This window comes from Helianthus annuus, chromosome 13 (genome assembly GCF_002127325.2).
Source record: "Helianthus annuus cultivar XRQ/B chromosome 13, HanXRQr2.0-SUNRISE, whole genome shotgun sequence".
Taxonomy (NCBI): Eukaryota; Viridiplantae; Streptophyta; class Magnoliopsida; order Asterales; family Asteraceae; genus Helianthus; species Helianthus annuus.
In genome coordinates, this window is record NC_035445.2 from 131,359,776 (window position 1) to 131,374,324 (window position 14,549).

A 14,549-nucleotide genomic window follows, 5' to 3' on the forward strand; every position below is an offset into this window, starting at 1 on the left:
TTAAAAAAGATTAGAATTTGGTTTAAATAAAAATGATATATAACAAATAAAAGAAATAAAACTACTTAAAACCTTACCAAGACATACTCCCATATTTTAGCTTTATGTGGAACCTTATGCCATGAACTATAGGTCAACGGTGCATAACTATGATTACGAGCTATTCTACCAAAAAATCGAGAGAATTTTCTGACTATATCCTTCTCCTTTGTTGCTGGTCCACTAGTTGTCCAAATTCATTAGATATAATGACCTCTCGTTCATCGACTTTTCGTGTGTGCACAAGATGCAGCATTGTCGGTCCTCTTTTATTGGATTTGGATATTTCTAAAATCAAGTATACATTAAATATATATATGTGTATGTGTAACCAATAATAATCCAAAATCATGGTATGTGTAGTTAAACCGAACCTATTGTTTTTTTCTAATTCGGGGCGATGTAATTGATCTTGAACTAGTGCATTGTCCTCGCCTTCCAAATCATCATGGCTATCATCCTCTTGTATCTCATCATCATTATTTGCAAATTCAGTAAGGTCATCGTACTCATTATCTTGTATCTCATCATCATTATTTGCCTCAAACATTTCTTTATATAATGTATTTACTAATTATAACTATATATATTTTAACAACTTTTTAGGCTCAAGTTATGCAAACCCGAATGGTAGATCTTGAAGCTCGGGTTGAAGAAGAAAGGAATATACTTGCATCTCGTCTTGAAGAAGAAAGGAATCTACTTGCAACTTGTCTTGACGAAGAAAGGAAAGCAAGGGAAGAACTTCAAAAACAAATTCAATAATTTATGAAGAATTGGTGTCCTCCCTCTAATTAGTTGTAGTTTTTGATATCTTTTTAGAATTTCGTTGAATTGTATTTAGCTTACGGTTTAAACATATTGGAACTTGCGTTGTGACGCATGATTTTCGAATTTATGTCATTGTAACTTCGGTGAATTTTGTTAAACAGGTTTTTGGTATTACAGATTTTTTCTGGAATTTTTCGCTAGAAAAATGCAGAAATATTAATTATTTTTTGCAATTTTTATTTAATAAATTAGGTGGTTGGAAATGTGTCACAACCAAAATAACGAAGTTATTTTTTATACATCCATAATGTGTCACAACATAAAAAGCTTTTATCGAAAAATGGTCAAAAATGATAGACCTTTGTTCTTTATTTTGTCAGAAATTTGTCACAAATGCTGACTCAGCTTTCGTAGGAAATTTGTAACAAGCCTTCTTATTTATTTGTTGGAAATGAGTCATAAAAAATACTCAGTTTTCTCATAAATTTGTAACAACACTTCTAATTTATTTGTAGAAAATTGGTCACAAAAAATACTCAGTTTCCTCGGAAATTTGTAACAACACTTCTAATTTATTTGTAGGAAGTGGGTCACAAAAAATACTCAGTTTCCTAGGAAATTTGTAACAACACTTCTAATTTATTTGTAGGAACTGGGTCACAAATAATGTTGTATTAAAATTTGTTAATTATTTTGTCTTTTTTTTGGTCGAAAATGTGTAGCAAAAAAAAATCCTAAAAGATAATAATTAAATATATTGTAGGAGATTCGTAGCAATTTGCGACGTAGTAGTTTCATAGAAAATGTGTAGGAAATTGCGTAGGAAATGCGTTGAAAACGGGTTTCCTACGAGCTGTTTTCCTACATCAGGTGTTTGTCATAAATGCGTAGAAAAGCCAGTTTTATGACGCATTTCCTAGGAAAACTGGTGTAAGAAATTTCAGATTTTCTAGTAGTGCTTGTCATTGTTATATATAACACTATACATATATTACAACAAAAAAAATGAACCAGCTTACTACTCAATGAACACAAGTCCCTTGAGATCTCAAATTATACAGCTCATTTCCATTATCCTCCATACCTGCTGGTTCCATATCTAATTCATAAACATTTAAAAGCATATAGAAGTACATTAATATAGAAAGTAGTTAGTATGACTAAATTTGTAATTACTCAATGAATAAATGAACTTTAAGACTCAAAAACGATACCTTGAAATACGTCATCATCCTCATCAACCAGAACCAAACATTTCTTTAATCTGTGTTCAAAGCAAGCGGGCTTTTCCAAATTTTGTGTGAATGTCTCCCTTTGCTTTGTCCCTTTATTACTTGAAATTAATTCACCCATGCTCAGTGTTGCTTTAGAATGATTCGCTTTCATTGTGTTTGAATCCAAGACTTTTGGAGCGATCACTCGATGTTGCTTTGCTAAAATAGCAATTTTATTCAAGGACATTGGTGCAATATATCGTGGATGATGTTGCTATAACGAATGTCGTCTTTATTAGAAACGAGTGTTTATAATATAAATCTAAAAAAGTAACAATCTAATTACCTTTTTAGACGCTTCAACATTTGTATTAACTTCATAGTATTCTTCCTCATTATCATCATATAACCAGGGTTATAGTCTCCATCTCTCGCATTATGGTATGTTGGTTTCACTTTCTTGTTCTTCATCTTTTGACTTCCTGTCAAGCTTGTCAAAGAATTTGTAATGGTCTTCAATCCCAATTCTTGCATTTTTCTATTGTTTTCTTGAACCCTCAAGTCCCTAGCTATCAAATACTCATTGTCTTGTCTTTGTACGCTTTGATTTTGTTTGCTTTTCTTTGCCATTAGACCTGCTCGAAGAAAACACTACAATAGTAGGCTTGATTTTTGCTTCATGTTTCTGGAAAGATTATCTTATTTGTAATATGAATATCTGAAATGCATCTTTTAGATTCAATATTATCTATGCTATACAAACCCAAAATCATTGGTGAAGAACATTATTAAGGACATCCAAATATGAAATTTTATGGTAAAGCTATACAATCTAGTACAAAAATGAAAAGTAATTATGAATGTTACACAAAATCATAAAATTTCATTTCATTTGTTGATATAATTTATCAAGCGACAAGCATGTACAAGGCATATTTTTTTAGCAAATTAACAAACTTTAAAGCCTAATCCTTCAAAAAACCAAGATCCCTCAATTCATTAAACTCAAAAGTCAATAGACAATTAACAGATACCCTTTTATCAATATTATTAAACATACCTAAAGCATGCGATTGACTAGTCATGTCGTTAACATACAACAAACACATAATAGATACAAGAAACTTACGAAGTGATTTGGAGAACTGAAGGATAATAGTAGAACTGTGACCGGCCATGTAGTTAACTTTGATGGATTACAAAATGAATCGGAGAACTGAAGCCAATAAAGGAGTAGATGCAGGGGCGGTTTATGGATCAGCAGGGGAGAAGAGGCGGGGGCGGTTTAGGGAACAATTAGGATTTAAAATTTTTAATTTTATTTGAAAGTGCCCCTATTTGTGAAGCATGAAGATAGATTCTGGTTTGGAATTGGGGGGAATGTACATTAGGAGGGACTTTTTTTTTTATTTTGTTAGCAGTGGCGGATCTTGCCCGTTGAACGTGTCAGGGTCGAAAGACACCGCACTAAAAAAAGCCCGGGCAAGCCCGGGCCAAACATAGTATATATAAAAAAATTTCATCGAAATGCGAAAAATTAGCACTACGGCCAAAAAACTTACCCGGGCCGTGGCCCTGCCAGAGCCCTTCTAAGAACCGCCCATGTTTGTTAGGAAGTGGCAAAAGTAGGGGTTAATTTTAATATATTAGATTGCTGAAAAAAATAAAAAAATATTGGGTTTTTTAGTACATAAATTTGTGTTCTTTTTTTTTTGTAGTAGATGTTAATTTTAATATATTAGATTGCTCGAAAAAAATAAAAAAAAAATTCGGTTTGAAAGGGTCGGGTTCGGGTCGACATGCAAATATTCAGGTCGGGTTCGGGTTCATATGTATGACACGATTTTCGGGTTCAGGTCGGGTTTGGGTTCGTCTATAATTTTTGGGTTCGGATCGGGTTGAACCCGTCAACCCATGAACATGACCCATTTAGCACCTCTAGGCAAAAGGGTGACTACGTGAAGGCCAAACTTAGCGTGTGGGTAGTTAACAACTAGTTTTACATAACTAAGCTAGTGTGTGTGTATATAGAGAGAGAGAGAGAAAAAAAAAAGTGTATTGTACAAAATGGCTTAACGTACGCTATGTATGCGATGTGAAATCGCATGTTATAAAATAGCATCGATGAAATTGCATGTGATACTTTTGACGAAATCGCATGTTGGTTTTTTTAACAATTTAGTATGTGATAATTTTGATTAAATCGCATGTTTGTTTTTTGTAACAATTTTGTATGCGGTAATTTTGATAAAATCGCATGTTAAAAAACCAACATGCGAAATTGTTACAAAAAACCAACATGCGATTTCAATGTGGGATGAAGATCTGACGGCTAAGATGATCGCGTACATAATGTAGGATAAGGTCTCTTCCACGTTAACCTAACTATATATATAAGGGGCCGCTAAAATGAAAACCACCCCCAGTTGCGAGAACCGCGAGAACCACTCTCCACCAATCAGATAATGACAAATAAAAAGGTAATATACTCAGTTAATCAAAACCATCAAATCATCTCTCTTCTCATTAAAGTCTCTTTTTAAAGTCATTTCAATTTCTCTCTTATCACATTTTTCTCTCCTCTTTTTGTTATTTTATAAAAAAGTTTTTGTAAAAAGATTGAAAAAAGGTTTTTGTAAAAAAAAAAGTTTAAAACCATAAAAAAAGTTTTCGTAAAAAATGTAAAAAAGTTTAAAACGTGTGTGTAAAAAAAGGTTAAAACCGTAAAAAAGTTTCGTATAAATTTTTGTCTTTTGTAAAAAAAAGTTTTTATGAAAAAAGAAATTCTAAAAATTTTTAGTAAAAAGGTTTTTTTTTTTTTAAAAAGAAGTTTAGAACCCTGAAAAACGTTTTCGTAAAAAAAACCTAGAAAAGTTTAAAAAACGTGTGCCTAAAAAAAATTTTTGAAAAAAAAAAGTTAAAACCGTAAAAAAAATTGTATAGATTTTTGTTCTTTGTTAAAAAGTTTTTGTAAAAAGAAAGTTTAAAAGCCTAAAAAAAGTTTTGGTAAAAAACGTAAAAAAGTTTAAAAAACTTGTGTGTAAAAAATGTTTTTGTAAACAAAAGGTTAAAACCGTAAAAAAAATTTCATATAAATTTTTTTTCTTTGTTAAAAAGTTTTTGTAAAAAAAATAATAAAAAAGTTTTGTTGTAAAAAGAAAGTTTAAAACCGTAAAAAAAGTTTTCGTAAAAAAAATTAAAACCGTAAAAAATATAAAAACGTGTGTGTAAAAAAACAGCACATAAATACGGGGCGTAAAAAATGGCACGTAAAAAAATAGCACGTAAAAAACCGGATGTAAAAAACGCCGCGTAAAAACGGTGCGTAAAAAATGGCGCGTAAAACCGGACGTAAAAAAACGGCGCGTAAAACCAGGCGTAAAAATGGCGTGTAAAAACGGGGCGTAAAAACGGCGCATAAAAACGGGGCGTAAAAGACGGCTCGTAAAAAAACCACCTCTTAAAAACGTTTTGTAAAAAAATCCTGACAAAAATTGTTTTTTGTAAAAAAAATCAGATTTTAAAATGTTTTTAATTAAAAAAATCTGATTTTAATAAAAAACAATTAATTTAATAAGACAAAAAAAGTAATGAAAAACCATATATACAATAAGATAAAACAAGCAAATTTACTAAATTGCCCTTTTAACATTAAAATATTAAAAACATAATAAGACAAAAAGAATTTAATATTGTTTTTATAACTTTTAATCTCATCCATCCATCCATCTTCAAAGTTCAATGGTTGGAAAGTGGTTCTCGTGGTTCTCTATGTTGTTATCTATATGGTTACTTCGCGAAAAGATGATTAACCGAAGAACTTATAATGGCTGGCATTCTTTATAATATTTCGCAACCCTCCAATTGGAGCTAGAATCATCAAACACATACCCGGCAAACTATATAGAAACCAACAAAAAAATTATATCATCTAAGGGGCATACCCCCGTATCATCCCCAAAACAAGCTTAGGAGACTAAAAATAAGAAATTATCCATCCCCATTTTGGAGTACAAAAAAACCTAGTGTTGGTCGTAATTACACTAACAATGCAACCTATCCAACTTTGATAATCACCTATACAAAAACACCAAGGTCCAAAACTGTAGGACAGCCCAGAAGACGCAGAAAAAAGCTTCTGATCTGATCCTTGTGAGACACTTTGGGAGCCCAGTTTAAAAGTATTTTCAGCAGCAGGAAAACAGTGCCCCAAACATTATACCGCTTCCCAAATTGAAACACAAGTAACCCGAGCACAGTTTTGTAGCCAAATCTCCCGCTGCCAACTCTCTTTATAACCCCGATTGGTCTGAACCAGCCCTCATGATGCAACGAACACAAAGAAGATTATGAGCAACATCTGAAGATGATTTTAGAGCCACTGAAGAACGGGAAGTTGTATACCAAGTTCTCTAAGTGTGAGTTCTGGATTCGAGAAGTCATTTTCTCAGACATGTCACAAATGAGAAAGGTATACGCTAGGATTCATCAAAGATTGAAGCGATTAAGAATTAAGGAACACCAAGGACTTCCTTCGAGGTGTGATAAACCTTAGGAATCGTTGGGTATCATCGGAGATTCATAGAGAATTTCTCCAAATTAGCGCAGCCATCGACGCTATTCACTCAAAAGGATTTAAAGTTGAATTTGACAGAAAAGTAGGAGAAAGCTTTTTGGTTGTTGAAGGAAAGGTTGTGTAGTGCACCTATTCTATCCCTGCCTGAGGGAAATGGTGATTTCATTATATATTGTGATGCGTTACGTTTGGACTTTGGATGCATGCTTATGCAAAAGGACAAAGTGACCACCTACACGCCCAAATTAACAATTGAAAGTGCTGAGAAGAATTACACAACTCACGACTTAGAGTTAGGAGCTAGTGTGTTTGCCTTGAAGATTCGGAGATGTTAGCTGTACGGCACGAAGTGTACGATATACATTGATCATAAGAGCCTCCAACATATCTTGATAAGAAGAAACTCATTGTGAGACAATGACGTCGGGTAGAATTATTCAATGATTACGAATGCGATATTCGTTATCACCTAAGTAAAGCCAACATTGTTGCTGGTGCGCTTAGTAGGAAGGAGCGAGAGAACCATTCAAACTTTGGAGGATACGTCATGAACGTGTGCGATAGATTTCGGTGGAAATCGGGATACTCAATTTCCGTTAGCTGAGTTTTCTACAACTAACAGTTATCACACGAGTATTGTAGCAATTCCGTTTGAAGCTTTGTACGGAAGGAAGTGCCGATCGACCTTTTATTGAAGTTGAAGTTGGCGAAAGGTAACTAACCAGACCCGAACTTATCCAGGAAACCAACGACCAGGTTTGCCCAGATCAAGGGAAGGTTAAATGTCACCATCGATCGACAGAAGAATTACGAGGACAACCGAAGGAAACTGTTGCAGTTTCATATCAGCGATTGTATTTTGTTAAAGGTGTCATCTTGGAAAGGAGATATGATGTTTAGCAAAAAGAGAAAAGCTGAGCCACATTGATTAGGTCCTTTCGAGAGCCTGTCTGGAGTTGGATTAGTCGCTTATAGGCTCAAGCTACCATAGGCATTGAATGAAATACATGATGTGTCTCATGTATCCAACCTAGGAAAGTGTCTGATGAGTGAGACACTGACCATACCCTTGATAAGGATTACTTAGGCGATAAACAGAAGTTTATCAAACTGTTAAAGTTGTAGATTGGAAGATTTAGAAGCAGTCAGATTAGGTTAGTAAAGGTCCGCTAGAATTTCAAACGTGGACCCAAGTTCACATGGGAACCACAGGACCCGATACAACTAAAATATCCGTATCTCTTTCCGTCTAGTGTGAAATTGAAACCTATAATGTAAAAATTTCGAGGATGAAATTTTCTAAACAGGGGGAGACTGTGACACCCGGCTATTTTGAGTCCGTACCATACTAATGTGACACGTGTTATGAATAAATAAAGGCAATATTTTAGTGAATGCGGTGTAATTATGTGATATTTAATGTGTTGGTAAATCCAAACTATGTTAAAAATTATGTTGGCAATAATAAGATAAACACTTATCGCGTAACAAACAAAATGCGAAACGAACGTCTGTGACCGCCCGGAAAATTTTAAAATCCTAAAAGTATTCCGTTATGATTAAAATCCTATTTTTAATCATATTAGTGAAGAAAAATTAATTAAAACGCTTAAAACGCTATTTTTCGAGTTTAAGCGCATTGCGCTTATATTGCAAAATACAGACAACGCAGCCAGTCTAGGCAAATAAAATATTATTTAGCAATATTATGGCGAGTTTATTTTTATAGAACGATAAAAATAATTTTAAACGCCTTAAAACACAATTTAAGCGCGAGATAAACTACCCAGTAGCCAGTTAAATACCTGTTTTTAGCTAATATATAATATATGTGTATATGTATGCATGTGCATGTGAGTGTGTAGTAAAGGTGTCGACCAAAAGGAATCTCTTCCTTGCCACCTTTCTTCTAATCTTGACAAGTGTTGATTGCAAATAAGACGGTCCAATCACAAAACACCTACACATGCATATCAACTTCCAAGACATGAATACTTCACAAATCTTCTTCCATTTTCAAGTCTTGAAACCGTATACACACATACAAACACACACTTTGAAGATTCAAACTTCAACTTTGAAGATTAAAGCCACTTCCAAATTTTCATTGAATATTTGAAGATCAAACCATGGAGTTTTCAAGGAGATGCAAGATTTTTATCATAAAAACCATCATCAAAAACCCATTTATAATCTTGAAAGGTATAAAATACTTTTTTTTTTAATTTATGTTCTTGTATTTTGATGATGATGATGATGGAAAGTTTCTCAAATACTTAAATTTCTTCACAAACTTGAATATACTAAACAAGAAAATGGTTTTAATCAAATAAAAAGTGGTGATATATGTGGATACATATACATGGCCGAATCTATATGTATGTGTATGTTAGAGATTATATTTTGATTGAAAGATGATACTTGATTGTGATGATTGCTTGAATGATTTATGTGACATGCATGTGAAACTTGTATGATTTATGTGATGAAAGTAACTAGAAATTTCTTGAAATAATATTTAATATATGTATGAGCATATGGCCGAAATGTGTAGGCTAGTGTGATGATGATTGTGTTTTGATTAAGTAGCTTAACTTTGAATTGTAAGAACTATGGAAAGCATGCATGATTAATCAAAAGGTTTTCATGGAAGGTACATATAAATCAGAATGTAAACTCACTAAAACAATATTATATGATGTGTTTTGATGTAATAAAACTATGTCATAAACTTGGTAGCTTCACATGTTGTACATATAACTTAAAAAGTAGTAAAATGAGTGAAATAGCATGATTTTTGTGTCATACATGAGACCTGCATTATCATGAGTAAAATTATTATCTTGATAAGTAGTGTTTTATGTTAAAATATCAAGTCGTGATGATTTGGGATGGTTACGGTAAAGTTTGGTACGAAACTACGCGTTAAAAACGGTAAAAATCGGCTTTTAAAGTGATTTTCTCGAAAGTGTTTTAAGTCTGATTATAAATTGTGTTTTTATGATAAATATAAGTATTTTAACTTATAATAAGTATCTTTGGTGTTTGGTTGGTCATACATGACTTCCGACTCCCGAAAACGCTACCGAAACGGTAAAATACACATATTTCAACGTACGCGAAAACGGGATGTTCAAAGGTGAACTTTGTGTGTTATATATTGATATATGACTATCAATATGAATATGAATATTTGTAATTTGGTTTGTTAAGTGATTACATGATAGTATGGATTGATGCTATGTTTATGCGTTTGTGCGGTAAAATCGGTAAACTTGATCAAAAATCACATTATGTGTGAAAAAATTTGATAAACATGAGAATTATGCTTCAAGTAACTTGATGAGTTATTTGATATATATTAAGTGTTTAAGTATGATATATATGTGTGAAATAACGTAATACATGAATTACGATATATATATACCTACTAAATATGTCCATACTTATGCATATATATTACCAAGCGCAACTCGTAGATATATATTGTGAATAAGTAGACATAATAGAGAGTCACCAACAAAATCATTCAAATCGCGAAAATATTAATATGTATATGCATATGGAAATACATATATATATATATATATATATATATATATATATATATATATATATATATGGGATGGTTCAAATGAAAACCACTTTTATTGTGAAAACCCGAAAACTAACTAAAAAAAGCCTAAAAAACCCACAATCAAAACAAAGATTTTTGGAGAAAATCTTAAAGTTATGTGAAAATTCTAAGTATGGAAGAAACTTAGTTGTTTGTATAATAATTGGTTATTAAATCGTTCTTACTTAATATAGGACGTATAAACCAATTTCATGGATTGCGGTAATATAAAACGCACCCAAATGTGAGTGTCACAGAAACCCCTTTTTTACTGTTTTATATATTGTTTTCGGGGGAAGAACACGCTTTTAAAAAGAAAAGTATATGTTTTCGTATAAAAATATACTTTCAAATTACATAAAAATGTATTTTCACGCAAAATATGATTTTTAAAGTAATATAATGTGTTTTGTAGAAAACACGAAATCATATAGATGAATGATTTAAACTATCTTCAAGAAAAACAAGTTCTAATGAAATAAATAGGTTTCGGGGAGAAACTGGGTAAAATAACGATGTTATGGGTATAACGATCGTAAAGATTTAAAAACATTTTTTAAATCAAAGTTGGGACAAATTTGCCAAGTCTCAAGAGTGTAAGTAGCGGCAATAGGCTTACATTGTGTGGGGGATGTCAGGAATTTGTACAACGCCAAATATTAAATTGTTATTCAGTAGGTTATATATATTGTTGTATTGGGGAATGCAAGTGGTTTCCTAAATGCGGGAAACTGGGTGCAGTTAATAGCATTTAATCATTAAGTAATGCACACGTGGAATCATTAATAGATCTATTGGGTTGCCTACCCTGTCATGATCGGTCGCTCCGATCTACATAGCGGCGAATTTGAATTCTTTAATCGTCTAGTATTGATTAAAACCTCAATCTTAGTATATAGCTCGTAATGTCTAGCTAACTTACGAAACCGAAGTTATAACGAAAAATTTAATATTATTAAAAATCATGGGTATAAGTTTTCATCAGAGACATGCCTGCGGGGCCGTTTCGAATGAATTCTTCAATGAAATTTTACAAAGGAAATAAAATGATCTTTCTTAAACATACGTGAATTTTTTTAAAATATAAAAATGTTTTTATCAAGAAAGATTTTCCTTACCATGCGGAATTTGGTACAGTGCCGATTCCAATAATATTACTATGACATTTTTTTAATGAAAATGAATGTCTTTCTTAAAGATATGTAAATATTTTCAAACCATTAAAAGGTTGAGATAAGGAAGTTTTCCTTAAACAAATCGTTACAAAAATTATATGTGAACTTACCTTCCTTTTGGTTGACACTTGATTTTTACGTGTTCTTCAGGTACATGAGTTCGGCTTCGGAGAATTTTGGCTTGCGTTGTCGTGTGGTTGTGTGATGCTTATGTATTTAAAATAATGTTTGGACACTTTTAAAACTATGGGACCGTGTGTAATAAGACCCTTAAGGGTCAATAAACTAAGACATGTTCGGGATGGATGTGGTAATCTTAAAACTATGTTTTTAAATTAATCAAAATGTCCAAATTAACTATAGCACCGACCACAAAGACTTATATGGGTACCAACCTCCGTCACCGCCACATTTGTATTTCTGCTACGACGTTTTTAGGGTGTGACACCAAAGCTTTTGATCTTGTTATTTCCTTGGTTTGGATGTGGACGGGGCTTGGCGAGTTGCGTCAATCCTCCTTCATTGTATTTTATGTTGGTTTTTGCTGTTATTTTGCTCCCTTGGTGCATTTAGCTCTTTTAACCCTGTTAATTAAAAAAGAACAATGAAACGAGCTTTTTCCAACATTAGTATTGATAAAGGGTTGATTTTACGTCATATTTGATACAATTTATATGTTGTATTTTAAGCACATCACCATCGTCTAAAACGTTTGCAACTTTTGCTTTTTTCTATATTTCTCGTTTTTGCAACCGCATTAAATAGTCGCAACTTTTGCTTTTTTACATATTTCTTATTTTAAGCGTCGCAACTTTGCCTTTTTACATATCTCACGACAGTCACAAGTTTTGCTTTTTTACATATTTCTTGTCTTTGCGACCATGTTAAACGGTCCTAACTTTTGGTTTTTATATATTTTTCGTATTTGCAACTGCTTTAGACGGTCAGAACTTTTGTTTTTTACATATTTATTGTATTTGCGACTGCTTTAGACGGTTGCAACTTTTGTTTTTTTGTTTTTCTAATTTTTTGACCGTTTTCCGACCACTATTCAACTATTTGCGACTTGAAAAATTACGGTCACAAAATTTGTGACCGTCTTGCAACCAAATCTGGGTTGGTCTTTAATTTTGTGACAGTTTTGATTTTGGTCGCAATTGCCTAGTTTTGTTGTTGATTGTTTGATACTGATTATAGAGTACATGAGAAGGAAAAGAGATGAATATTTTCTAGAGTTAGCAGCTTCTGAAAGCTTCAAGGATGTACATCAGATTGAGAGTGATGGCCGTTATGGAGATCTGTTATTGTTTAGCCTTGCTTCTATGATGACTGCCACCAGTGATTTCTCACCTGACAATAAGCTCGGACAAGGTGGTTTTGGACCTGTTTACAAGGTGATTTACTTTCAATTTTCATGTAATTGTCCAATTCTTGTATTTAGGACCTCTTATTTAGTTAAAAACGATGCCATAACAATAAATATACAATATTAGGGAAAACTAAACGATGGGCAAGAAATTGCAATCAAAAGGCTTTCAAGGTTATCTGGGCAAGGGCTTGTGGAATTCAAGAATGAACTAATTCTCATAGCTAAACTCCAGCATACAAATCTTGTTCGGATTCTTGGTTGTTGCATTCAAGGGGAAGAAAAGATGTTGATCTATGAGTATATGCCGAACAAAAGCTTAGATTTCTTTCTCTTTAGTATGTATTGTTTGTAATGTAAGCACATATATATATATGTGAGGTCTATCTGTTGATTTTAATCTCTTTTGATGTATTTTAGATGAAAACAAAAGGGTTTAGTATCATTGAAGGTGTTGCTCAGGGGTTGCTATATCTGCATAAGCACTCAAGAATGAGAGTTATTCATAGAGATATTAAACCTAATAACATTCTGTTAGACGAGCATATGATGCCAAAGATTTCGGATTTTGGTATGGCAAGAATATTCAATCAAAATGAGACTCAAGCGATGACTAATAGGGTGGTCCGAACATAGTAAGATCACTATCTTCCAACTTCAAAAGAAAAAAACAAGTAATGAAATATATAAATTCATGGTCCTTATATCAACACTTATATTTTTTTCTTTTTGGAAGATCTTTTTGATTATTTCTTAAATATGTTATGTAAAACATTTCGTGTTTAGTGGTTACATGTCTCCAGAGTATGCAATGGAAGGAACTTTTTCTATCAAGTCTGATATCTTCAGTTTTGGGGTGTTGATCCTGGAAATCATTAGTGGAAGAAGAAATATTAGCTTTGTTTATCTTGATCGGACAGTAAATCTTCTTGGATACATAAGTGTCATTAACAACAATTTTTCTACATCTTTCACATACTATAGTTCTTCAACGTGATATGATTAAACGTACGCATGGATTATAAGTGGTGTTTAATTTATTTTAGGCATGGGAGCTATGGCAGCAAGGGAATGCGATGCAGTTGGAGGATCCAACCCTTGGAGGTACTTGCGTCGTACAACAGTTCTTAAGGACTTTTCATGTTGCACTTCTCTGTGTCCAAGAAAGCGCAACTGATAGACCAACGACTTCGGATATGATCTCCATGTTTCTCAATGACACCATATCGTTGCCTACTCCAAAAAGACCAGCATTCTTCACTGGTAGAGTCGAGTCTAATTCAAGGCCGTTCCTAGGTTTTTGGAGACCCTAAGCGAACTATGAAGTAGAGGCCCTAATTTCGCCGATAAACTCCTCCAATCCTAACGCAATGGGTGATTGCCCTTACTTTTTTCGTTTCGTGATAGCCGCTAGCCTAGAAATTGAAAGCAGGTTGCGATGGGAAGTGGGAACGATGATTACGGCTGTATTTAGGGGCTTTAGGCCGCTAAATATTGATGACTAGGTCGATGGTTGTTGTGTTGTAATAGTTGGGAATTAAGGCGAAATGAGTTTTGAAACCTGACATTTGTTTGCTAAACAATATTTATTTTGGACTCCTTGAATGAAAAATCAGTTTAGCTTTGAAATAAACGTATTTGGGCCTAATTCATACATATAGTACATATAAATTTTTTTTAAGAATCATGGAGGCCCTTATTTTCTGGTGGCCCTAGGCCCGTGCCTAGGTTGCCAAGCCTATTAAGCCGGCCCTGGTCTAATTCAACTTTAGACCAAAGCAAACCGAAAGAT

General features: G+C 33.1%; 1 protein-coding gene across 1 annotated transcript in view; it reads left to right on the forward strand.

The window, feature by feature from the left end:
* Positions 1–14,346, forward strand: part of LOC110901324 (G-type lectin S-receptor-like serine/threonine-protein kinase CES101) — a 31,434-nt gene extending 17,088 nt beyond the window's left edge. Inside the window, exons 3-7 of the mRNA XM_035982360.1 lie at positions 12,589–12,785; positions 12,885–13,095; positions 13,191–13,392; positions 13,544–13,700; positions 13,804–14,346. Of these exons, the coding sequence (XP_035838253.1) occupies positions 12,589–12,785; positions 12,885–13,095; positions 13,191–13,392; positions 13,544–13,700; positions 13,804–14,070 (1,034 nt within the window). The 3' untranslated portion in view covers positions 14,071–14,346. The remainder of the gene's footprint in view (positions 1–12,588; positions 12,786–12,884; positions 13,096–13,190; positions 13,393–13,543; positions 13,701–13,803) is intronic.
* Positions 14,347–14,549: the final 203 nt, after the last annotated feature.